This window comes from Leptosomus discolor, chromosome Z, assembly GCF_034619465.1.
Source record: "Leptosomus discolor isolate bLepDis1 chromosome Z, bLepDis1.hap2, whole genome shotgun sequence".
NCBI classification, from domain to species: Eukaryota; Metazoa; Chordata; class Aves; order Leptosomiformes; family Leptosomidae; genus Leptosomus; species Leptosomus discolor.
Window position 1 is genome coordinate 3,599,400 of NC_141419.1, and position 25,973 is coordinate 3,625,372.

The following is a 25,973-nucleotide window of genomic DNA, read 5'->3' on the forward strand; positions in this document are numbered from 1 at the left end:
GCCCAATGTCACCCTGCGTGGGCAGGAGATGCGAAACCTGCGCTCACCCCAAGGTGATTTTGGGGTGTTTCTCGTTAGGTATCAGCTGCTAATTGGCCCTTCTACAGAGTCGTGCAATGAAGAGGGGGGGGGGGGGGGGTGTCCCTTCCCCCAGGTGTGTCCCCCCTGATCTGACCCCTCTCCCTGGCAGGGTCCTTCATCATTTTGGTTGGGTGGGTGCCTGGTGTAAGTACCCCCTGGGCTGCCCACGGGGAACATGGCACCTTCGCTTGCACCACGGGCTCCTCCACCACCCGGAGCAGGGGACAGGCAGGCTGCCGGTACCTGCCCTCCGGATGGTGACAGGGTGGCATTCCACTGTGCAAAAAGAAACCCCTACCAGCAAATCCCAGGGTGCCCCAGTGTGCCCAGCTCCCCCTGCCCACCCTGGCCCCCCACCTCCCTGCCTGTACGTGCCTTTGCTTAGGGGCTGGCTGGCGGGGAGGCTGCCCGGGCGCAGGGGCCGGAGGCAGGCGGTGTTGGGGGGGGAAATACTGGCTGGAGCGAGTCTGAACCTGGCATCTGTCGAATGTCACCTTACCCAGACAGTCTGTGCTTCCCTGTCTCCATATCAACCGTTCTGCTCCAGCCACCTGCGGGGGGGGGGGGGGTGGCAGGGAGAGCCTTTGGGGAGGAGGAGAGCTCGCCGCTTGCTTGCCGCTCCCTTGCCCGCTCGCTCGCCGCCGCAGCCTCCTTTTCCCCTCCCTGCTCGCCCTTGGGGTGCGAGGCCCTGGGTTATAAATCGTGGTGCGGGCACACACCGATGCTCCTCCAGCCGCCTGGGATGTGCCTGGGTGACAGCGGGGTGACCCTGGCGCTGGCAGCTTGCACGACCCCAAATCTCATCGTCTGGCTCCGCCGTGCCTCAGTTTCCCCAAGCCCCGGTGCAGCTGCGATGCAGGAGGGATGCTGGGGCTTGCTCCACCCCAGCCTTGGCGGCGAGGGCCTCTTCCAACAGCTCCACACGTTTCCCCGGACTGTCCCTCTTCCCTGCGACCAGATGTTCTCGCCCTCCTCCCCCCGGCGGGGTCCAGGCCAGAGCCAGCTCGCTACGGCCGCGCCGGGACGGCCACCGCCTGCCCCGCACCTGGACGGCAGCCTGGGATGGGGGCCAGCTAATGGTGACCTCCTCTGTGGCTGTGCCCTGGCTCCCAGTGCTCCCCAGTATCAACTCTTCTCACCCCAGTTGGGCTGTGACAACCGCCAACGTAGCGGGGAGCTCCTCCGTCCCGTGTGCACGTGGGGCAGTGTGTCGGGTTTGCAGCACCAGGGCTTTGTGTTGGGGGGGCAATGCTGGAGCATTTGGGGGGATGCTGGAGTATTTGGGGGGATGCTGGAGCATTGGGGGAGGTGCTGGAGTATTTTGGGGGGATGCTGGAGCATTAAGAGAGGTTGCTGGAGCATTGGGAAGGAGATGCTGGAGCTTTGCAGGGGGATACTGGAGCATTTAGGGAGATGCTGGAGTATTTGGGAGGATGCTGGAGCATTTGGGGTGGGGGTGCTGGAGCATTGCGGGGGGATACCGGAGGACGCGGGGAGATCCTGGAGCATTTGGGGTGGGGGTGCTGGAGCATTGGGGGGGGGATACTGGAGGACGTGGGGAGATGCTGGAGCATTTGGGGAGGTGCTTTAGCACTTGGGGTAGGGATGCTGGAGCATTGCGGCGGGTTGCGGGAACATTAAGGGGGTTGCTGGAGCATTTGGGATGGGGTTGCTGGAAACATTTGGGGGATGCTGGAGCATTTGGGATGGCGTTGCTGGAAACATTTGGGGGATGCACAGTGCTCCTTGCTGGTTTACACCTTCCCCAGCACCGGGGCAGGCAGCAGAGCCGAATTCGTGTGCCGGCGGTGCTGCGGGCAGACGGGTCGGGACGGGGCACGCATGTACATGCGTGCTCCTCACGGGTGCGTGTGCAACGCGTGTGCCACGCCACGCGGGGCGAGACGCTGGGCCACATGGACACCCCTGCCACGCTCCCCGTGCCTTCCCCGGGCTGAGGGTGTCCTGGCCGGAGCACGGCAGGCGGGGACGGACGGACAGGCAGGTGGGGATGGACGGACAGACGGCGGAGGACGGACACGAGTGCCCACTCCCTCCTCTCCCAGCCATGCGCAGCGGCTCCTGCGAGTGTGTAATTTCACCACAGTGCCTAAACGAGGGACAGAAGTAAATTGACCTTTTAACCCGTTTTCCTACCAGGGGGATTATAGCCTGTTTCCTGTTAAATCTCTCCAAGAACTGGCTCCATCCTGCTCACAGAGCAGGGCGGGGGGGACACCCACCCAAAGCGAGGGGCTTTCATTTCCCTTCCCCATCCAGCACCAACACGCCTTTTCCCACCCCATCCCATCTCCCATCTCCACCACCTCTCTTCGCGTTCAAATCTTGGGGGGTGCTTTCCCCAACCCCGGGAAAAACCAACGTGGAAAATCGCTGGGAGGAAGGAACCGAAGGCGGCGAGTGATAAATATTGAAAGGGTGGGATTTCGATGTAGGCTGCAACAGCTGTGCCGGTTACAGTGTCACACTATCTCTCCACAGGTTTACTGACCCATTTCCATTCACACGGCTGCCAGTATCTTAGCAACTGCAACAGTCCCCCAAGAACAGGCATATTGCCTGCTATTAGTGACTGCTGCAACTGTGTCAAGGTTAGCTCTCTCCCTCCAAGCCCTGCCGGGTTTGGTTTTCACCCAAAGCCAGCACAGGCTGTTCGGTGACATCCTCCCCCCCCTCCCCCGGCAGCCGTCTTGGGTATTGGGTGTTCAGCCATTCTGCAAAAAATGTCGGCGGGGCTGGAACGGGTCGGCGGGGTGATGGATGGGATGTGGGGTTGGGTGGTGGGATGGAGGGGGATGAGGGGTTGGGTGGTGGGATGGAGGGGGATGAGGGGTTGGGTGGTGGGATGGAGGGGGATGCAGGGTTGGATGCGCTGGGGGATGCTGCAGGGTGTTAGTGATGGTGTGGGTGCGCGGTGCGGCCCCCCCAAAAATAGGAGTGCTGTCATCCAGCTGGGTGTCACCGTCGCCCCGGGAAGTCAGGTGGAGGCGGTGGGGGGCTGCGCTGATTCCGTCTGGGGTGTCGCGAGTGGGGCCGGCCTCAGCCTGAGCCCTCGGTGGCTCCCACGGCTGGGCACGGGCACGGGGACGGAGCACGTCCCTGGGCTCTGTGGCAGCACCGGGGTGCTCGGAGGAGGCGGCACGCGTCCCTCTGTGCCAGGGGAGCCTGGCGTCACCGTGCGCTGGCTTGGGACAGAAGTGCCATGTCAGTGACATCCACTGTCACCACCTCTGGGCAGAGGCTCAGCTCCGGCGAGGGACCCACTAGGGTCCCCCCGCACTGTGTTTCCACCCCCTCCAGCCCCCGCTCAGCCCCAGCGCTTCTGCTGTCAGGCCTGGGCCTTTTGGGGAAACTGAGGCACTCGGTGCACGGGCAGGGGACCGACAGGCTGCTGTTCCCACTGCATCCAGCCTGGAGGGGCATGGAGCACAGAGCTGTAGCCACAGCCAGAGAAGGCGCTTGTGCTCCCTCGGTGTCCCCCAAAACACGGCGATATTGGGGTGACTGACCCCAAAGAACAGGGAGCGAGTGAGCAGCCGGGTCATGCGGGGAGGGAAACTGAGGCACGGGCACCCGCCAGGCAGGCAGCGCACCCCATCACCCTGCTCCCAGGTGGGTGCCCTGCTTGCTGGGGCCTCGCAGCCCCTCCCAGGCGGCTCCCAGGGGTGAGGAGCAGTAAGGTGGGTGCTGGGGTGGGCAGGGTGCATCCCAGCCCCGCCATCAGCCAGTCCCCCCCGCCGGCAGCGCTGCAGACAGCAGTCTCCGCACCAGCACGGCCGCGGGGACGGCTGAGAGGGAAGCCACAAAAATGATTTAAGGGGCTGGCGGGATTGATTTATTAAGAACAATTAAAAGCGCTAAATACGCTTAGCTCAGCCAGACGCCGAGCAAGGGAGCCTGGGGGGAAGAGACCTGTCTGCTGTATCCGGAGGGCGAGGCTGGCAGCAGGGGGGGGGGGAACCTGCGGCACTTCATGGCGAGGGGGAGGACAACGGGGTGGCACTGGGCTGGGCTGGGGCAGCTGGGGAAGGAGATGCGTGCTGGGGCTTGGCTGAAAGGCGCTGTAATGGGGCGCAGTACCCTGCGGCTGGGTTTGCACCCAGAGGTGGGTTTGCACCTACCGCTGGGTTTGCAGCTGGCGCTGGATTTGCACCCAGGGGTGGGTTTGCACCCAGAGATGGGTTTGCACCTACCGCTGGGTTTGCAGCTGGCGCTGGATTTGCACCCAGGGGTGGGTTTGCACCCAGAGATGGGTTTGCACCTACCGCTGGGTTTGCAGCTGGTGCTGGATTTGCACCCAGGGGTGGGTTTGCAGCCAGAGATGGGTTTGCACCTACCGCTGGATTTGCAGCTGGCGCTGGATTTGCACCCAGGGGTGGGTTTGCACCTGGGACTGGGTTTACACCCCAGCTAGAGGGGTGCCCGATGGGATGCCAAGGGACAGGAGGTCCCCAGGCAGGGCTGAAACTGGGGGAGCTGCTGAGGGCCGGTGCCAGCTGCAGGATGCCCAGTATGACCAGTAAGCTGCTGTCACAGCCCTGTCTGGCAGTGCTACCGTGGGAGCCTGCTCAGGGTTGGTGCTCACCGACTCCAGTGGCTTTGGCAAAGGGAGGAGGCTCAGTGGCCACGGGTGCAACCCGTGGGACTCCTCCACCCCAGGCCAACTGCGTGCGTGGGTCCGAGGAGCTCATGGCACAGAAATCACGGAGCGTTGCGACACCCGTGAACCTGCGTCCCGCTCAGGAAATCCCAGCCGAAAGTCCTTGGAGGCTGGGAGAGTCCCTGGCCTTGTACAGACCTGCCCAGCCCCGGCTCCTCCCTGGGGAACCGGTGGTGGCTGCGGGGGGACGGGAGAGCTGCACCCACCGCGGCTCTCCTGGGGTCCCCAGCGCTGTCACCCTACTGGGTGGGCTTCGCCCCAGCGTGGAGGTTCGGTGTCCCCACTGAGGTGCTGGGATGCCGGCAGTGGGGGCAGCGGGCTGTGCCCTGCGTCCTTCCAGTCCCCGTGGCTGTCCACAGTGGGAGCACTGGTTTTGTACCCATTCCCCAGTGCAGAGCAGGATCCGTCCCCTCCCCTGGGCTTGGCGGGCTGGCTGCGCATCGGGGCAGCAGTTGGGGACTCAGGTGATGCTCAGACACACGGGGACGGGGAGCTCTACTGCCTTCCTCCCCTCACCCCCTCCCTTTGCCGCATCCCGGTGCTACCGGAGGGGTCGGGGGTTTGGGTTTGGGTTCAGATCCCCCCCGCGCAGAGCAGCCGTCACCTCCCCCTGCCACCCCACCTTGGGGCAGGACGCACCCACGTCCCCATCACCACATGGGTCCCCCGTGCCATGAGCCACGTTGGGCACCTCCTGCCTCACCCAGGAGGCATCTGCTCGCCAAAACCCCCAATACCGGCTAAGGGGGCCCTACCCTGCCCCCCCCCCCCCCGGAAAGGAGCCCTGGGAGGCGGTGGGAGCCAGGAGGTGCTGGGAAAGGTGCTAAACGGGAACAAAAGGTCCGTGGGGTGGCTGGCAGGGGCGAACGGAGCCGGAGGCTTTTTGCTGACCCTGCTCCGGCCGCCCTGGCCCTGGCCTCCCCCCGCCACCCCCACCCGCTCCTGCCGACGTCAGCGCTTCCCGGCAGCGCTCCCAGGTAGAGGAGCTGGCCGGGAGGTGGAAAAACCATTTCTGCCTCTGCCCCGGCACTTAACGCCTCCGCCAGCCGTGGTAAAAGCCTCCTGGGGCAGGGTGGGTGCTTGTGCCTCGTCACCGTGGGGCCACGTAGCCTTTTCCCTTGGGGACAGAGCTGTGGCAAGGTGCGGAGCACGGCACGGGTTGGGTGGTGGCGGTGGCGTGGGTGCTGCGTCCCCCCTCCGCCTGCACCCCGCTGCGCTCGCCGGGCTTGCCTGTGGGGACAATGGCTGGGGATGGAGGTGACCAGGGATGGAGGTGACCGGGGATGGAGGTGACCAGAGATGGAGGTGGCCCTGCCCTGGTGGCCCTGGCATGGCCAGCGTTTGCCTCCAAGCTCCTGCTTGGCCAAGTGCTGTCACTTGGGCAAAGCCAGAGCCCATGGGGCAAGGAGAGGGGGCTGCCTGGGGTCACCCCGCTGGCCGTAGTCACCAACTGGGACGCACTGGTATCCCAGTAGCCACAACTAGGGGAAGGTGGGGGGCGGGAGCCGCTCAGTGACTTGCCCAGGGCCATTCAAGCAGGGCGGTGGCAGAGGTGTCACTAACCCAGGGTGCTCGGCAGCGGGTCCCTGGGTGCCCCCCCAGCCTCGGCAGCGCACCCGCTGCCGGCTGCCCAAGGGTTAACGAGAGTTTGCTGCTCCTGCAGACAATTAGTGACATCTTTGCTGACAACGCCACACTGAGCCCGCTCGCCCGCCTCCCCGGCAGCACCAGCCTGGCCGCCCCCGCGCCCTCCACGGCCCCCGCATCCTCGCCTGCCTTCGCCACCGTGGCCCCGCCATCCAGCCCGCCACCCCGCCCCGCCACCTCGCCCCGGTGGCTTTCCGGCAGCGGTGGGCACAACCCACCATCCTGAGCGGAGCAGCCAGCTCCCCTCGCTGCCCTCTGACCCGCTGTTGCTGTGGAAACTGCATCCCACGTAGGATTATGGAGCCTGAATCCGCAGGCTCCAAACTCCCCTCGAAAGCCAGACGGCCACCGGGGTGTCCCCTCCCTTCCCCGCGCCCCCTCGTCTGCCGTGCCAGCCCCCCCCCCCCCCCCGCCCTTGCCCCCGGTGCCCGCGGCGGCACTGCCCATGGGGTGCCTGCTGTCCCCGCTGGGGTGGAGGCTGGGTGCTGGAGGAGGTGGCAGCAGCGCTCTTGGGTCTCCTGGTTTGCTGGCGACGCTGCCAAAGGTGCCACGGTGTCACCAGGAGGCCGTTGGGGACCCCTGGCACCTCTGCTCCCCTGTGCTGTCGCCGGAGCGTCGTCTCCCGGTGTGCCGCCATCCTGGAGAGGTGCCAGCAGGACCCCCCCCTGCCCTGCAAGCGGCAGCCAAAAGCAGCCCAAGGCGGTGGGTCCACCCCAAGGACCCATCCCCAAACCATGTGCATGGGCACCCAACACCTCCGGGGCAGCAGTGGGAGCCAGGCACCCACCAGAGCCCCCCTACGTCCCCAGGGACAAGCAGCGTGGGTCCCCCAGGCCTGGGTGCCTGCGCTGGGGGAAGGGGTGGGCGCGGGGGAGAGCGGAGCCTGTTTGGGGAGCTCTGTGGGCTGGGTTTGTGTCTCAGCATCTCTCCCTGCCACCCGGGGAGGTAGGAGCTGAATTAATCGCGATCAATTAGTGCTGCTTGCAGTCCCCGGCTTCCTCCCTGCACCAGCTTTGTGCCGTCGCCCCCAGCGAGGGGGGCCCTGGTGTCCCCAGCAGCACCCAGGTGCCGTTGGGGACCGCAGCCCCTCTGAACCCCCTGGGATAGGGGACAAGCGAGGTGTCCCCCAACCCGCGTGGGCACCCGTGGCCACGGCAAACATCCACGCCATAAAATTTGGCGGGGGCGATGGCGCAGGGACGGGGTGGGGACTCCTGAGCCCCTCGAAGCCCCTCTGCCAGGGCTGGAGCGGGATGATGGGGGGGGGGGCTGTCCCAAGCGAGTGGCGGGATCCTGCAGTATACTGCAGCAAATGCCCTGCAATCTGCATCCGAATGAATCCCACCTTCCTTTCCACCCCCCCAACCCCCCCCTCCACACACACACCACCACCCCCACCACCACCACCCCCCCCCCCGCAACGTGCTGCCCTGGGCTACAGCTAATCTATTGTGCGCTGGGCTGCAGCCAGCACAAGCTGCAATACAGTAAATCCTTCTGCAGTATCCTGCAAGGGGACCGAGCCCAGCCGCAGCCGCTCGCCGCCTGCCAGACAAAGCCGGGGGGCCCACACAGGGACGGGGTGCAGGGGACAGGGGCGTGGGAGGGTGGCGGGCACCCCTGGCTTCGTGCCGGTGAAGCTGGGAGGACGTAGCTCCTGACCAAGGTGGGAAGTTCCCCGGGGAGTTTTAGCCCCGTGAATCCCCTTCGCTCCCCAAATCCCTGCCGCGGGTCAGGGAGACGCTCCGTCCTCTGCCGCCCTGAGCGTCGGGGTGTCCCTAAAGCCTGTCACCACCATGGTCCGTCCCCACCCCCTCCGCAAGGTCCCGGTGCGATGCAGGGGTTTGCATGCCCGCTTTCTCCCCGTGCGTGGCGCAACCTCCCTCGTGCCTCAGTTTCCCCACCGGCGCAGGGCCTGTTGAGCACCTCATCCCCCTCCCGCGCGCGGGCTTTGGCGCACGTGAGCCCCGCTGCCCTTTGGCCGAGGGATTTTGCGTGGATACTGTTATTATCGTTATTATTACTATTATTATTATTATTATTGGGATGTTGGTGGGGCTCTGCGGCTCTGCCGGACCCGTCTTTGGAGAGCGAGGCATCCTTCAAAGGGAAGGCGCTCTGTCACCGCCCCACAGCAGCTGCGTTCTCCTCAATTAGAAGAGGTAATGAAGCAATTTATGGGCATCTACAAAGTGATGTGTGAGTGACAGGCTGTGTACGAACCGCGCCGGGGCTCTGCCGGCAAGTTGTGTTCTTCCAATTTTAATGGAAAGCTCCCCAGCGAGGGGGGGGGGTGGGGTGGGGAGAGAAAAATAGGCGTATCCATAGGTGAGTGTGCTCTGAGGCTCATACACGGCTGGATCAGGGATGCTGGTGGGTCGTGGCTGGGTGCAGGGAGAGGTGGGTGCCCTGATCTGCCGTCCCCGGGGGAGCTTGGCCCCCCAGAACACGCCGTACTGGGCAGCCGCGACTGTAACCGGAGCCGGGAGGGCAGCTGGGTGGGAGCGGAGCGGGGGGCTGGGGTGGCACAGGACGCCTGGGTACTCTGGGAGAGTTGGCTGCAGCTCCTTGTTTCCATCTGCCACCCCGGGCGCTGCCCACCCTGCTCCCTGCCTCAGTTTCCCCACAGGTCCCCATGCCCCCGCTGCCAGATCCCGGGTGCTTTCCCGGCGCTCGCACCTCCAGCTTTTTGGGGGCCTCCCCCATGGGTCACCCGCTGTGATCGGAGCAAAACCCAGCGCGTTCCCTGGCACGAACTGTCGGTGCCCTCCTGCTTCTGCCACTGCCGGGGTGTGGGATGGGGGTCTGCAGCGCTGGCGTGTCCCTTTCGGGGACGTGAGGGGTCCCTGCACTGCGGGAGCCCATGGGTGCTGCCTGGCTGGCTGCCAGCCGAGAGGGTGCGGGGGCACGGTGGTGCTTGTCGGTGCGTTGTACCCCCGAGTGGGTGCGATCCCGCGTGTGCAAGAGGTGGGTGCTGCACATCCAGGCGCCGGCACACCCCTCTGCGTGCCCGTGCGCACCCACGTGTGCACCCACTGGTGTGCACCTGCACCCATGGAGCTGCCCGCACGCCCCTGTACCGGTGCTCGGCTGCGTGGCTGCACCCACGGGTGCACAATCCACACCACCCCCCCACCACCCCCCCCCCGGCGCGTGTACCTGTGCACACACCCGCGTGTGCACAACCGCCTTGTGGCCCCCGTGCACCCGTACCTGTCGAGGGGTGCGTCACCTCTGCGGGGTGCCAGGCTGTCTGTGGGGTGCCAGGCTGCCGGCGTGCCGGGGAAGGGGCGTGGGGAGGGGGCAGGCAGCAGGCTGCCCCCCCCCTCCCCGCACCCCTTCCCCAGCACACTGGTGCTGGCATCATCCCCAGTGGCTCCCACACCCCAGCTCGGCCCCAGCCGGCCCTGCACCATGCCGCATCTCCCAGGAAACAGGATCCGCAGCCAGGAGTTTCCGCTCAACTCGTGTGTGCCTCCCACAAAAAAAAAAAAAAAAAAAAAAAAAAAAAAAAAGGAAAAAAAAAAAAGGAAAAAAAAGAAAGCAAAAAAGCAAAAGAAAAAAAAAAAAAAAAAGAAAAGAAAAACCACCCTGACACCAGCCCGGCCGTTAATCCTGCCCGGCCCATTCTGCTTTTCTTGTCTAGCCAGTTTCTAAAATTGGCCAAGGGAGGCAACTGGCTGCTCTCCCCCTGCCCGGACCCCCCCCCCCCCACTGGTCCCCACTTGGCCACCCCAGCGCGGTGTCGGCACCGAAGGGGTGCAGCGGGGATGCCGCGGGCTTGGTGGGTGCACCTGGACCCCCAGCTGCCGCCGTTCCCCACGGTGGGGCTGCGAGCGAGGCGGGTGGTGCCTGGTGTGTGTGTGGAGGGGGGGGGTGTGGGGGTGTGGGTGGGTGCTGGGTCACCCAGGACCCCAACGGGCACATGGTCAGCATCCCCAGCGGGCGCCCCTTTGCTGCCCTGGGCAGCCCCCCAGCCCCAGCGTCGGCGGGGGGAGCATGGCTGTGCCGAGCGAGCCTTCGGCATGGGCACGCGTCCATCTGGCGCCTTCCAAATGTTACTGGCCTCGCAGGATCCCGGCCCCGCTCGGCGTTAACCCGCACAGCACCGCGGCCTCGCAGCCGGCTGGGGACGGGGAGGGGGAGCTGAGCATCGCCTCTGTGCCCCCCTACCCGGGGGTCTCGCAGCGGCGTGTCGGAGGGCCGCGGAGCCACCTTGGGTGCCACAAGGCTGCGGGCAGGGGGAGGGTGGCACAGGGAAGGGGATGGATCCCCCCGCCATGGCGGGGCGGCCACGGGTGTTACATGACCCGGCGTGGCCGGCGCTGGGCAGGGACACACCGGGGCTGTGACTCATGCTGTGGCTATAACAGGGAGCCCGGAGAGGGGGGCCGCGGCCATCTGCGCAGCCTCAGGCCTGCCGACGTATTGGGGTGGGGGGGGGACGACCCGGGGCACCCTCGCCACGCTGGGCACCTACCGGGAACGGCCATTGCGTGGAGACGGGGATGCGAAAATACCCGGCACCCTGAGGAGCCCCTGGCACCCCGACCAAGAGATGGGTGCTGGGGTGGGTGGGGGGGTGGGGTGGGGGTGTTCCCCCCCACAGCAGGGAGAGGGCAGGGGAGGGGGCCAGGCCGGCTGCTCGCCTCCCGCGCCGGCTCGACGGGGCGGGGGAACAAAGCTGGCACCGAGGAAAGCAGCTAAATTTAGCCCGTTTTCCCTGCTAGCTCTGAACTGCGGCTCTGGGCTCCAGCCGGCCGAGGTGCCACCGTCTCTGCAGTCCATCTGTCGAGCGGTTTTGCCGCCCCACCTCCCCCGGGCCCCCCACCCGACCCCCCCCCCCTGCCTCCTCCTGCAAACCCCCCCCCTGCAGCCAGGGAGGGGGGTCAGACCCTTCAGGGGCCAAGGGGGTTGGGGTGGAAGAGGGGGGCTGCATCCACGCTGGATGATGCCGTTGGGGTTGAGGGCACCTGGGCATGGAGGGGAGCGTGCCCCCCCCCAGAAATCCATGTTCCCCAGGCGGCTGTGGCCATTCAGCTCTGTGGTGTAGGGGGAGAGGGTCGTTGCACGGGGAAATGGTTTCTTGCAGTGGGAGATGGTTGCAGGAGAAAATGGTCATTGCAGGAGAGATGGTTGTTGCCGGGGAGGTGGCTCTTGCAGGGGAGATGATCCTTGCAGGAGGGATGGCTCTTGCAGGGGGGATGATCCTTGCAGGAGGGATGGCTCTTGCAGGGGGGATGGTCGCTGCAGGGGAGATGGTCATTGCAGGGGAGATGTTTCTTGCAGGGGAGATGGTCGCTGCAGGGGAGATGGTCGTTCAGGGGAGGTGATTTCTTGTGGGGGAGGTGGTCGTTGCAGGGGAGATGGTTTCTTGCAACAGCGGGAATAGGGGCCTGACCAGACATCCCCATCCCTGCCCACCTCCAGGGCACTGTGACACGTTACGGGGCTGAGGGCTGAACCCACCAAGGGTCCCACCAGCTCTGGGCCCACCAGGCCTGGAGGAAGCCACCAGCCAGGCTGGGGACTGCGCTGCAGGAGACCCCGGTGGCAGCAGCACGCTGGGGCCAGGCCCAAGAGAAGGGCTGTGTCCCCCGACTCAGCTTCGTTCCCCAGCAGCGTGGGGGCATCAGTGTCCCCAGGGTCCCTGCTTCCAGGGCCAGCCGGGATTTCGGAGCTTTTTGGGCAATGAGTTTCCCACCCTGCCTTGCTGCAGCGCTGGGTGGTTGGGGGGATGCCAGCCCAGCGGTCCCAGAGCCCCCTCCCCAGTGCCAGAGTGGGTGCCTGAGCCTGCCCCAGGGCTGTGGCACCCCGGGGTGCCATGGAGGGTGGCTCCCAGCCCCAGCTCTCCCTTGGGGCCACATCTCCCAGGTGTGTTTGCCCCACACGCCAGCCAAGCCCTTCCCGGCACAGCCATCTCCTCCCGCAGTGGTACAGCATCCTGGCACCACGCTGGGGGGGGGGACCCACGTGTTCCCCCACCAGCTCCCTGCTTGGGGGGGACCCCGAAAAACCTCTGCTCTGGCGACCGATGGCCCCGCAAAAGGAACCGGCGGCCGAGCAGCTCGGCTGGACCCGTTACCTAAGATGAAACCCAGGCGCCATCTGCTCCGTCTCCTAATTACAAGCGCAGCAGGGGGGGGACATGGTGACGGCTGGGTTCGAACCGCAGCAGGAGCGGGGTGACAACCAAAGGAGGGGTCAGGGCTGCCTGCAAGCACCCCATGGCCCAGCACCCATCTGTGCCCACCCTTTGGGACCGCTGGGTCTTCCCCCTGCTCCTAACCCGTGCACTGGTGGCGTCGCTGGGTGGTGGGTCCCCAAGGCAGGTGGGTGCCCCAGAAGGTGGGATCCCAAATCACCCCTGGTGCTAATGGGTGCCCCCGTTCCCGAGGAGGGCAGGGCGGTGGCAGGGGGTGCCTGGTGCATGGGGTGACGAGAGGCGGGGAGGAAGAGGAGGGAGCAGGACCCGCCTGCTTTAGGGTAGGGGCTGTGATGCTGAATTGGGAAGGGGGGGTAGGGGGCAAAGGCGGGGGGGGGGGGGGTCCTCCTGCCTGCCCGACCCCCCGCGTAGCTCAGGGAGGAGATGGCCGGGGGGGAGGCTGGCTGGGGAACACGGAAACCCTCGGAAAGCTCCTGCCAGGAAGCTGTCACTGGAGGGGATTTTCCACTGGTGTCAGCAGGCGCAGGATGGGCTCCGGGGGGACTCACGGGGTGGGGGGTGGAGGGGCCGGGTGCGTGTGAGCAAGCAAAGGGGGGTGCGGGAGCGTGCAAGGGACAGGGCACGGAGGGGACAGCAGCCCCCAAGCGTGTGTGTGTTTTCGTGTGCGAGGGAGCTGCACTGCTGTGGTGCCCCCCAGATGTGCGTGTGCAAGGAAAAAACCCCCGCTGTGCCCCGGCCACGCGTGCGTGTGCGTGAGTGTGCAAGGGAGAGGCCCTGCCCCCGTGTCCTCAGGCTTGTGCAAGGGCAGATGCAGAAGCGGGGCACCCCCCCGGTGCCACATTGTGTGGGTGGGGAGAGGGGGGGGGGCACCTCTGCAGTGCCCCAGATGTGCGTGTGCGCACGCAAGGGACAGTTGTGCACGCAGAACACGCGCGGTGGGGGGTGCCCAGAGACCCCACTGCACCCACGTGGGGGGTATTTAGGGCCACCCTGACCCTTCCCCAGCACCCCGCAGTACCCAGGGACCCAGGAGGCAGCGGGGTGATGGCGAGGACCCCTCGTCCCCAGCATTGCCACCGCGGGCGGCTCGGCACGGTGCCCCGGCGGGTTGGGAGGCGTCGGGCCGGCGTGTCCCCATCTGTGTGGCGGCTGGGTCCCCGCCGCCTGCCTGTCTCTCGGTGGCATCTCCGGCCCCACCCTAACGTCTGGGTGGCCTCGGAGCCGGGCACCAAACCACGTCCGTGTCTTGCGGGGCCATCCCTCCGCCGCAAGCTGCCGCCACGCCGGTGCCAAGCGAACCCTTCCGTGCCCCCCGCCACCACCCTCCACCAGCGCTGGGAGGGGGGTCGGGGCTGGGTGCCAGCAGTCTCAGGGGAATTTGGGGCGGGGGGGGGGTGGTGGGTGTTGGGGGGTTGTCTGCAGCCCCCTGCGCCCTCCTGGTGCCACCTCTCCCACCCCTGCCACCCAAGCGGGAGCCTGTCTGAGGAGGGGAGCTGGGGGCTGGGGGCTGGGGGCTGGGGCGGGGGGGGGGGCGGCTATGCCACTTGCCGCCAACCTCTGTCAAGCCTGAAACCGTTAAACTAATTAAAGCTTTGCAGCAGCAGGATTAAGCCCGGGCAGGGGAGGTGGCGAGCCCAGGTAGTCGATTAGTTCACCAGGCGAGGATATTGGATTTCTGCGAGGCGAGTCAGCAGTCTTCGGGGGCTGTTATCTTTGCAGGGCTGCGGGGTCAGGAGGTGGGAAGCGGAGGTGACTGCAATCTCGCCCACTTTCCCCCCCCCCCCTTCCTCCTTGCCCTGCACATCCCCCCCCCCCCCCTCCCTTGCACCCCACCGCAGCACCCAGCCTCGCCACCTCTCCCCCGCCCGCGGCGCCCATCTCTCTCTCTCTCCTTTTCGTTTCGTTCCCTCCATCCCTCCTCGCTTGTGTGGTCTCGGCTGGTGTTTTGTAACCAGCGAGGAGGAAAAAATTTTAAAAAATTTAAAAAAAAAAAAAAAAAAGGAAAAAAAAAAAAAAAAAAAAAAGAAGGGAAAAAGGCCCTACCCCTGGCGAGCAAGCCAGGAATGGCGAAGTCCGGAGAACCTAATGCGAAACATGTGGCGGCTGCCTTGGGGCTGAGCGGGGAGGTGAAAGTGAGCGCGGCGGCGCGGCGAGCATCCCGGCGTGCCCGGCTCCCCCCTTCCACAGCCCCCTCCCCACCACCCGGGGCCAGGCTCCTGTCCTGCACCCCATGCCACGAGCGGGTGGCGATGGCGGGTGCTGCCCACCCCCACGGCGTGGTGGGTGCTGGGTGCGGGGTGCAGGTGGTCCTCGCCTCGTGGGGGGCAGCTGGGTGGCGGCGGTTTGGCCGGGGTGAGGGAGGAGCGCTGGCAGGGCGCGGGGAGCGTCCCCCGCTTTGTCACCGGCCACGTGGCCCTGTCGGGGCTGAGGGCAGGAGCCTGGCGCTGGCCAGTTTGGGGTAAGAGCCGGCTGGACAAGCAGGGCAGGGCAGGGGGGATACACCCAGCGCTCCTGACACCCATGGGTGCACGCCACTGGGTGCCACGCACCCCGTTGGGAACCCCATGGGCATCCCACAGGGTTTGCCAACGCATCCGTGCGCCGTACGCACATGGGGGGCGGGGGGACCACGGGCTCAGGGATGGGGGGGATCGCACCCCGTGCCCCGCGACGCCCCGGTCCTCCCCGTCGAGCCGTGCGCAGCGTGTGCGGCGGGGACCGGCTCGCAGCGGCTGTTCTGGAAAACCTCCCGTTTGCTTCCTTCCTGCCTGCCTCCCCTCCAACAGCTCTCCGGGCACATTAGCAGCTTCATCAGAGACTAGACCGGTCTTTCTAGCACATATTTTCCTGCTCCACATTTGCCCTTGGTGTAACTCTACACCGGCGCAGGCAACACGGCGGCGTTTGCCAGCGAGGTGCCCGCATCTCCTCGGTGCCAGCGCTGCGCCCAAAGGCTGGTGGGGAGATGGGGAGGTGGCGGAGAGCGGCGGGGGGTGTGTGGGGTGGGGAGGGATGCGGATGGACTGACAGGTTCGAATTCTCTTTCACTGCCTTGTTGATAAGTTGTCACACTAATCCAGACACCGGGAAGAGCCTGGATCACGCCGAGCGGCTGCGTGTGTGTGTCTGCGGGTGTGTGCTGGGGGAGGGAGCCAACAGGCAGGGATTCACACGCGGCTCCGGGTGTTGGGGGGGGGGAGACAGGCGGACACGCTGGCACCGGGAGACCACGATGGGTTGAGGGGGGCTCCAACGTGCACCCCTGTGCCAGTTGGGCAGCGGCCTTGGGTGCCTGGACCCGCGGCACGCCGCTGTCAGAGGAGGGAGCAGGGGCCTCTGCGTGCACGCACGCATGCAACACGCACATCCATGTGGCCATGCACACACGCATGCAACGCGCGCATCCATGTGGCCTTGCACACGCGTTGGCACGCGCGCACGTGCCCACAGCCTGGCAGGGCGATGCTCTTGCCTCCTGATGGGCAGCCCCTGGCTCAAGGCATGGCCATGGCAGGGAGGCAAGGGGTGTCCTGCCCCAAAATGCCACCCCGTGCCCAAGCATCCCATGATGGACCCCGTCCTGTGGTGCAGAGGGGTTCCTGGGTGTCCCCTTGGGCTGTGGCTTTGAGGGGGAGGCGTGAACGGGGCAGGTGAAGGGGGTCTCCCCGCATACCCAGCCCTGCGGGCACCCACACCAGCCCGGGGCAGGGGGTGCTGCCTGGGGAGGGGTCCGCCAGGCTGACGCAGAGGGTGGGGGGGGTCTCTGTGCTTGCTCGAGCAGATGGGAGCTCGGTCGCCTGCCAGCCTGTCGCACTGGAGAACGGTGCCAGCCCGCCAGCCGAGTGGTTCCCCCGTGCCCAGGGCTCCGGCCCCCGCCAGCCCGGCAGCGACGGCGACGGCAGGAGCTTCAAAGTGAACCTGCACTGCAAGCACCCGCGGCCCAGGTACCCCGGGGGGGCCCTCGCCCCGGGAACGGGGAGCGGGGGCTGCACCGGGTGGGGGGGGGGGGGGTGTGTGTGGGGGGAGTGTTGGGTTAGCTGCAAATCTTGCTCTGCTTTGGCAGCAGTTGGGGGGGGGGGGGGGGGGCTGCAAAGCTTCCCTGGGGATGGTGATGGGGGGCTCTGTGTCTTCACAAAGTGGGGGGGGGGGGGCAAATCGGGGTGCCTGCAGCCCCCCGTGGGGGTGTAGGTTGGGCTGTGTAGTGGGTGTATGAGCACCCCTACCCACCCGTGGGTGCCTGTGCAACACAGCCCTCGCTTGTGCCCCCGTTTCCAGCGAGGGGAAACTGAGGCAGGCGCCATGCGGGTGGTCACCAAGGGCTGCTGGCACCGGGCAGTGTCACCTCGGGGTGGGGGGGGGGGGCAGCAGATGTGCGTGCGGTGCCCGCGAGTGGGTGGGAAGGAGGGGGGGAGCGGGGGGAACATGCAGAGCTACCTCCGCGGCCGAAGAACAACCCCCCCCCCCCCCAGCCCCTTCCCCTCCCCGGTATGGCCGGGCTGGAGGGGGGGGGGGGGGGGGGGGCGGCGGGGGCCGGGCCGGGGCGGCGGGCGGAGCGCGGCTCACCGGGGACACCTAGTGGCAGCGCTGCCGCAGGGCCCCCGCCTCGGCCCCCCCCCACCCCACCGGGAACCCCCCCCACCCCCAAATCGCCCCCAGCCCCGTGGAAGAGGTTGGTGGTGGTGGTGAGTGTGTGTGTGTGTGTGGGGGGGGGGGTGTAAACCTGTCCCCTCTGTCCCCCAGATTGGAGGCAGCCTTGTGTGTGTCCCCCCCTCCCAGTCCCCCGGCCCCCCCCCCCCAATTCCGTCCCTTTCCCCGCCCTGCTCTCGCAGCCCCGACGCCAGGGTGATGGGCGGGCGCCGCCCTCTCGGCTGCGGGAGTTCGGGAGGATCGGCCCTTGGTGTGTCCCTTGGGAGGGACTGGTGCTGCGAAGTGGACGCAGTGGGCACCCAGGTGTCCCCCCGTACCCCCCGTGTCCCCCCCCCCCCCGCCCCCGTCCCCGTCCCTGTCCCCCCACCCGCCCCCTAGCTCGGGGCTAACCCTCCGCACCCCTTCCTTTTGCAGAGAGCTCAAGGGCAACAGCAGGAGCAGCAGCAAAGCCGAAGGTAAGTCCCAGCCTCGCCCCCACCATATCCCCAGACGCCCCCCCCCCCCAGCCCTGCCCCACGGCGGGGGACGGGCCAGCCCAGATCACCCCCCCCACCCCATGGGCACAGCCACCCTGCGTCCCCACGGAGGTGGCTCTGCGCCAGGGCGAGCCAGGGGCTGGCATGGGTGGTCCTGCCGTGGGGAGGCCATCCAGCCCCCCCCTGAGCAGGGGAGGGGGCCAGACCCCATTTCCCCACCGCTGTGGTGGGCAAGGGAGGAGGCTGGGGGTGGCAGGGGCACAGTGCCAGACGAGTCCTCGCTGGTGACAGGGCAGGGACAAGCTGGGGGGGGTGGGGAACGGAGGCACCCCAGCTCTGAGGGCGGCGGGGATGGAGCAAGGCACTGCTGGCTTCTTTCGGCCGGTGGTGCCCTCGGAGCCTCACTGTCCCCCTCTCTGCCCCCCACGCAGGTCCCGGTCACACCTTCCCTGACCCCCATGTCAGCAACTGCTCGGCCAAGCGGCACGCGGGGGAGGAGGAGGTCAGGATGCGCGTGAAGCCCCCGGGCCCAGTGGTAACGACCAGCGTTGTGCGTGGCTCGCCCGACTACGTCCGAGAGCCCAAGTTCTACCCACCGGGGCACCCGGTGCCGCGACCCCCAGCCTGCCCGGCGGAAAAGGCCTTATCCTGCAGCGTGCTGAGCTTCCCTGAGGGCTCGTGCCCCGCGCTCAGCCGGGAGCACCAGGCAGGCTCGCTGCTGCACGGCGACCCGGCCGACCGGTGCCAGAGCGTACACGGGGGCACCAAGGCGGTGGAGGACTTGCTGGGCTGTGCCGGAGAGCCCCGGATCCTGGGGGGTAGCGCGGAGGAGGCAGCCGCCCGCGATCGGGCGCCTAAAACCTTCCCCAACGCGACACTGGCCTCGGGCCGCTGCAACGTCGACAGCATCCTCGCCTTGCTCCAGAGCAAGTGCGGCAACGGGCACATCAACCTTCACCCCGTGGTGCAGCTCATCGACATCATGAAGGACCTCAACCGCCTCTCCGAGGACCTCAAGAGCAGTGGGGTGCACCTGGACTGCGGCAGCCTCCGCGGCGGCGGCGGCGGCGGCCACGAGGACAGCCGCCTCCTGCCCGCCGACCGTGACCTCCAGTACAGCTTCTTCTCCTCGCCCTCCCTGGCCAACAGCATCCGCAGCCCCGAGGAACGGGGGGTGCTCTGCAAAACCGAGCTGCCGCGGCATCCCCGGCCCCCAGCCCGCGACGGAGAAGCTGACGGCGGCGGGGGGAGCGCCCCGCAGCCCCCTGGCCACAGCGGGGGTGTAGGGGGGGCCTCCAAAGCGCCAGTGGAGGAAGCTGGTTGTTCCCAGCCCGACGCCGGCGATTACTCGGATCTGGCCGAGGCGGACATTCTGAACGAACTGGCCTCCCTGGCGTGCCCGGGGACGCAGCTGCTGGAATCGCAGGCGATGGAGCCGCAGCCCCAGTTGCTGCCAGCCCAAGAGCTGGACTCCCAGTCCCGGCTGCTGGATTCGCAATCCCTCGAGTCGCAGCCCCAGCTGCTCGATTCGCAGAGCTTGGAGCCGCTGCCGGAGTCGCTGGAGCTGCAAAACCTGGAACCGTTGGGGTTGCAGTCGCTGGAGCCGCTCTCCGAGTCGCTGGAGCTGCAGTCGCTGGAGCCCCTGTCCGAGTCGCTGGAGCTGCAGTCGCTGGAGCCGCTGGCGGAGCCGCTGGGGCTGCAGACGCTGGAGCCGCTGCCCGGAGCTCTGGAGCCACCGCTGCTGGATGCACGGGCCCCGCTGCTGCCCGCCGAGCCCTCGCTGCTGGAGGCGCAGCCGCTGGGGCCTGTGTCGGAGCTGCTGGAGGCGCAGCCGGGTGCCGGGGACCCGTTACGGCCCCACGGGCTGCAGCCCCGGCTTGGGGGTTGTCCCTTGGGTGGTGTGGTGAAGCGGGGTCCCTGCGGGGGCCGGGGGGCCGGGCGGTGCGGTGAGGACCACCGCAAGTACGCCCTGCGCCGGACAGACAAGCCAAAGATGCTGTGCCGCCGGAGGAGGGCAGGGCGAGGGCGCCGGGCGGACATCACCCCCGAGAGCCGCATCTTGTCCCCCCTCGCCCTGCCCGCCGAGGTGCCCCCCGGGCCCGAGGAGCCTGACGCCCCACTGCTTGCCCCCCAGCCGCCACCGCCCACCACCCTGGACCCCGACGAGGTGCCCAAGGCCCCCACGACGGGGAAGAAGAGCAAGTGCCGGGGCGTGAGGAAGATGGTGGTGAAGATGGCCAAGATCCCCGTGTCTCTGGGGAGGAGGAACAAGACCACCTACAAGGTGTCATCGCTCAGCAGCAACCTGAACCTGGAGGGCAAGGAGCTGGCGGCCAGCAGCTCCATGGAGCCCACGCCGCTGCTCAAGATGAAGAACAACGGGCGCAACGTGGTGGTGGTCTTTCCCCCCGGCGAGATGCCCATCATCTTGAAGCGCAAGCGGGGCAGGCCCCCCAAGAACCTGCTGCTGGGCCAAGCCAAACCCAAGGAGCCTGCCCCAGAGGTGAAGAAGAGGAGGAGGAGGAAGCAGAAGCTGGCCTCGCCCCAGCCCTCCTATATCGCCGACACCAATGACAGCAAAGCCGACTACTCGGACGTGCTGGCCAAGCTGGCCTTCCTCAACCGGCAGAGCCAGTGCTCGGGGCGCTGCTCGCCGCCCCGCTGCTGGACCCCCAGCGAGCCTGAGTCCATCCACCAAGCCCCCGACACCCAGAGCATCTCCCACTTCTTGCACCGCGTCCAGGGCTTCCGCCGGCGCGGCGGCAAAGCGGGGGGTTTCGGCGGGCGCGGGGGTGGCCACGCCGCCCGCGCCGCCCGTTGCTCCTTCAGCGATTTCTTCGAGGGCATCGGGAAGAAGAAGAAAGCCCCCACCGCCCTCCACGCTGACGCCGTGCACCCGCGCAAGCGGGGCCGGCCGGAGCCCGACCCCGTGGGCAAACCCAAGCGAAAGCGACGGGCCCGCAAGAACGGGGCTCTCTTCCCCGAGCCCAACCCCGGGCAGAGCTTCGGCGACGGCCCCGCCGAGTGGGCCGGGGGGGAGAAGGGCAGCCCTTGGGCCCCTCACCACGGCCATCCCGGTGGCCAGGCTGGCCGCAATGGTGGCTACCAAGGGGCCGAGGCGAGACCCTTCCATGCCGCCGGGCTGGAGTCGGGATCCTCCGGCCGGGCTGGCTTCTACGCTGGGAACGCGCCGTCCTCGCAGACGGAGGCCGGCCCGGAGAGGCACAGCCTCTTCACCGGCTACTTTCGCTCCTTGCTGGACTCGGACGACTCCTCCGACCTGCTGGACTTCGCCCTCTCGGCCTCCCGCTCCGAGTCCCGCAAGTCGGCGGCCGCCTACACGGCACCCCCGGCCACCCTGCCGGGCCAGCGGGGCCTGGCCGCCTACCCAGCTCGGGGCGGCAAGGTGGCGGCGGCAACCCCGGGCACCGAGGCCGCCTTCCACGCGGCGATGCAGGGCCGGCCGGCCTTCCCACCGGGCCGTGCCGCCGCCGCCGCCGCCGCTGCCGCCGCCGCCGCCGGCTACGGGGTGTCCCAAGGGTCATCGGAGTGCCGGGGGGCCGAGGCCTTCCCCAAGCTGGTGCCGCCCTCAGCCGTCTCCCGGTCGCCCACGGCTCACCCGGCGGCCAGCGGCACCCCCGGTTACTCCCCGTACAGCAGCTACGGCGCCGGGCAGAGCGTGGCACCCGCCAGCGTCTTCCCACCGGGGAAGCAGTACCCGTCGGCCCAGGACTGCCCCAACAGCAAGGACTGCAGCTTTGCCTACGGCAGCGGCAGCAGCCTCCCGTCCTCCCCCAGCAGCGCCCACAGCGCCGGTTATGCACCGCAGACGGCCGGTCCCAGCCTGCCGCTGGGCAAAGCCGCCTTCTTCAACAGCGCCGAGCAAGGGGGACAGTTCTCCAGCGCGGCGCACACCCCCTTGCGCTGCGACAGCCGGGCCAGCACCGTCTCGCCCGGCGGCTACATGGTGCCCAAGGGTTCGGCCTCCTTCCAGCCCTCACCCGAAAATTGCCGGCAGTTCCCCAACGCCGCGCCGTGGGCTTTCCGGCAAGGCTACGGCGGGCTGGACTGGAGCTCAGAGGCCTTCAGCCAGCTCTACAACCCGGGCTTCGAGTGCCACCTCAACGAGCCCAACGTCATCCTGGACATCTCCAACTACACCCCGCAGAAAGCCAAGCAGCAGACGGTCTCGGAGACCTTCTCTGAGTCCTCCTCCGACAGCACCCAGTTCAACCAGCCTGCCGGCTACCGGCGTGCCAACAGCGAGGCCTCCTCCAGTGAGGGCCAGTCCAGCCTCTCCAGCCTGGAGAAGCTGATGATGGACTGGAACGAGGCGTCCTCCGCCCCGGGCTACAACTGGAACCAGAGCGTCCTCTTCCAGAGCAACTCCAAGCCCGGTCGGGGCCGACGGAAGAAGGTGGACATGTTCGACACATCCCACCTGAACTTCTCCTCCTCTTCTTCTTCCTCCTCTGTGTACCCCTCCAAGAGGAGCACAGGACCCCGGCAGCCCCGGGGTTCCCGGGGGGCTTGTGCCTCCAAGAAGGAGAGGGGGACGGGCAAGGCCAAGTTCCCCACCAAGTCGCAGGCGGTCAACCCCCTCTTCCAGGAGAGCACGGACCTGGGCTTGGACTACTACAGCGGGGACAGCAGCATGTCCCCCCTGCCCTCCCAATCCCGGGGCTTCGGGGTGGGCGAGCGGGACCCCTGCGACTACGCCGGCCCCTACTCCATGAACCCCTCCACCCCCTCGGACGGGACCTTCGTCCAGGGTTTTCAGAGTGACTCACCCGGTTTGGGGCAGCCGGATTTGGAGAGCAAGCACTTCCCTGCCCTCCCGCACCAGCTGGCAGCCCCCGGCCAGCAGACTGTCTTTGAGGCCGGCTTGCAGAAAGCCTTCTCGCCCAACTGCTCCCCAACCTTGGCCTTCAAGGAGGACCTACGGGCGGGCGACCTCCGTAAGCTGCCCGCCTGTGACTCGCTCAAACACAGCATGCAGGGGGGGGCCCTGCCGCACGCCCCCCACCTGGCTTGCCGCGATCTCCCCATGCCTCAACCGCACTACGACTCCCCCAGTTGCAAAAACCCCCCGTACTGGTATTCCCCCAACGCCAGCACCCGTAGCCCCTCGTACGACGGCAAAGCGGGGGCCGGTATGCTGGTAGACTTCATGGGCAGGACGGACCCCCCGTGTCTCAACCCCCACTTGAGCAGCCCGAGCGGCACCCACCCCTCCAAGGGCGAGAAGGAGCCCTTGGAGATGTCCCGGGCTCACCACCGAGGACCCTACGCTTGTCCCTTGATCAATGACTTGAACATCTCCCCCGTACCGAGAGACTCAATGCTGCAGCTGCAGGACAACTACAGGTACCCCAGTTTTGCACCCCAAGGGCACCCCGTCATGGCCCCCACCCAGAAGAGCGGGTTTTTGGGACCCATGGTAGAGCAACAACACCCCGAGGACACTTTTACGGTCACCTCATTGTAGTGTCTGCTGACGTGCCAACCGGACAACGAGGTTTTGTTACAGGGTAGGTGGGGGAGCCCCTCGGGGCGAGGGGTGGGGGGCGTGGCAGGGGGGAGATGGCGCACCCCTGGGCCTTTCTCATCGTGTCCTTCCCCTCCGTGTTGTGTTTCTCTTGCAGAGGTAATTTAGCCAGCACTTTTTTCTGGAACACTTTTCAAGTTCTGTATTTAACTGGGATTGGAACCGTTTGTTTGTTTTCTTAAAAAAAAAAAAAAAAAAAAAAAAAAAGAAAGAAAAAAAAAGGAAAAAAAAAGGAAAAAGTTAAAAAATAAGCTAAACAAAAGGAAGAAAATATAATAACGGACGAAGAGAGAAAAGCCCCGTTTTTTCCCCCCTCCGCACTCAAACCTGCTCCGCCTGCCAACCGCCTGGCTCTGCTTTCCGGACTGCCACCCCCACCTCCCGCCCCGCAGCAGGACAATCGGATGGATGGACGGACGGACGGACGGATGGACGGACAGCAGGCCCCCACCGAGCCCAGGGCAGGGGTGCAGGCAGGGAGCGCAGGCAGGCTGGGCAGGAGGTGGCCGTGGGGCCTGGGGGGGTCAGCGGCTGGGTGCCCCCTGCCTGCAGCCCGGCCAGGGGGCAAGGGCAGCCCCCTCGGCCACCCCCCCAGGGGGGATCTGTTTGGGGATTTGGTTGTTTTTTTTTTTTTTTTCTTTTCCCTCCCCGTCCGCTCGCTTGCCGGGGGTGTTTTTCTTGCCGGATGGATGCCGATGGGTGTTTGGGAGAGCTGACCCCCACCAGGCTCTGGCAGCTTCGCCAGCGGGGCGCGGAGATGCCACCATCACCCGGTAAGTGCCACCCCAAACCCCATCGCTGCCTGGGAGGGTGGTGTGGGGCCGGGAGCTGGGAGCCGGGGGGGAGGGCAGCGGGGGTGTGCTGGGTGCTCCGAGCTTTCTGGTGGAGTTTCTAACCCAAATGCCCCCAGTGAGGTTCACTCACTGGGTGCCCCTAGCCCCTTTTGGGTTGCAAGCACTTGCCCCCAGGGGTTGCCCCACAGCCAAGCGTCAAACTGGGGACCCTTTCTGCCCCACGGTCTGTGGGTGGCTGGAGCCTGGGGTGTGGGGTGCCAGAGCTCAGGGTGGGGGGTGCTGGACCCCAGGGTGGTGGGGTGCCAGGCGCCGGACCCCGGGTGTGGGAGTGTCAGGGGCATGTGGAGAGCTGTGGGTATGCAGGTACCAGATGGGGGTGAGCAGGACCCCAGACCCCTGAGCACGTGGGTGACAGGTGAGGGTGGGCAGGACCCCAGACCCTTGGGTACATGGGTGCCAGATGGGGAGTGAACAGGACCCCAGAACCCTGGGTACATGGGTGCCAGATGAGAGTGGGCAGGACCCCAGACCCTTGGGTACATGGGTGCCAGATGGGGAGTGAACAGAACCCCAAAACCCTGGGTACATGGGTGCCAGATGAGAGTGGGCAGGACCCCAGACCCTTGGGTACATAGGAGCCAGATGGGGGTTGAGCAGGACCCCAGACTCCCAGGTACATGGGTGCCAGACAGGGGTGGGCTGGACCTCAGACCCTTGGGTATATGGATGCCAGACCTCTGGGTGTGTGGGTGCCAGATGAGGGGTGGGCAGGACCCCAGACCCTTGGGTACATGGGTGCCAGATGGGGGATGAACAGGACCCCAGACCCTTGGGTACATGGGTGCCAGATGGGGAGTGAAAAGGACCCCAGAACCCTGGGTACATGGGTGCCAGATGGAGGGTGAGCAGGACCCCAGACTCCCAGGTACATGGGTGCCAGATGGGGGTGGGCTGGATCCCAGACCCTTGGGTAGATGGATGCCAGACCTCTGGGTACATGGGTGCCAGATGGGGGGTGAGTAGGACCCCAGAACCCTGGGTACATAGGTGCCAGACGGGGGTGGGCAGGACCCCAGACCCTTGGGTACATGGGTGCCAGATTCCCAGGTACATGGGTGCCAGATGGGGGGTGGGCAGGACCCCAGACCGCTGGGTACATGAGTGCCAGATGGGGGATGAACAGGACCCCAGACCCTTGGGTACATGGGTGCCAGATGAGAGTGGGCAGGACCCCAGACCCTTGGGTACGTGGGTGCCAGATGGGGGGTGAGCAGGACCCCAGACCCTTGGGTACATGGATGCCAGACCTCTGGGTACATGGGTGCCAGATGGGGGGTGGGCAGGACCCCAGACCCTTGGGTACATGGGTGCCAGATGCGGGGTGGGCAGGACCCCAGACCCCTGGGTACATGGGTGCCAGATGGGGGATGAACAGGACCCCAGACCCCTGGGTACATGGGTGCCAGACCTCTCGGTGCGTGGATGCCAGATGGGGGGGTTAGCAGGACCCCAGACCCTGGGGTGCATCTCCATCCCTCCGCCACGGGGAGCCGGCGCAGGGAGGGCTCCCTGCCACCCAGTTGCCTCAAGCCCCACCGAGTGGGTGCCCCGGAGCGATGCCGAACCCCAACCTCACACCCAGCACCCCCAGCCGGGACGAAGGGCCGCGGCGGTGGGACACTCACCCCTCTCTCCCCTCTCCCCCCCCAGCCTGCTCGCCAGCCACAGCACCCTCGGCCCCGCGCCCCCCACCCGTCCCAGCCACCGGAGCAGAGAGGAGAGGAGGGGGCTGCTGCTGGCGGGGTACCCCGGCCCCGTCGCCCCCCGCTTCGCCCACCTCGGCCCCCACCTCGGCCGTGGCGCCGGCGCCGCGTTCTCTCTCCTCCCCGGCCAGAAGCAGAGGGACTCTTTAATTTTTATTTTTTATTTTATT

The 25,973-nt window shown here is 66.9% G+C and overlaps 1 protein-coding gene across 2 annotated transcripts in view; it reads left to right on the forward strand.

The window, feature by feature from the left end:
* Window positions 1–23,186, forward strand: part of AHDC1 (AT-hook DNA binding motif containing 1) — a 46,554-nt gene extending 23,368 nt beyond the window's left edge. Inside the window, exons 3-5 of one of the 2 annotated variants that reach the window (XM_086480254.1) lie at window positions 16,354–16,519; window positions 17,637–17,677; window positions 18,130–23,186. In XM_086480254.1, coding sequence (XP_086336380.1) covers window positions 16,354–16,519; window positions 17,637–17,677; window positions 18,130–23,186 — 5,264 coding nt within the window. The remainder of the gene's footprint in view (window positions 1–16,353; window positions 16,520–17,636; window positions 17,678–18,129) is intronic. The other variant, XM_086480256.1, reaches the window with a different exon arrangement.
* Window positions 23,187–25,973: the final 2,787 nt, after the last annotated feature.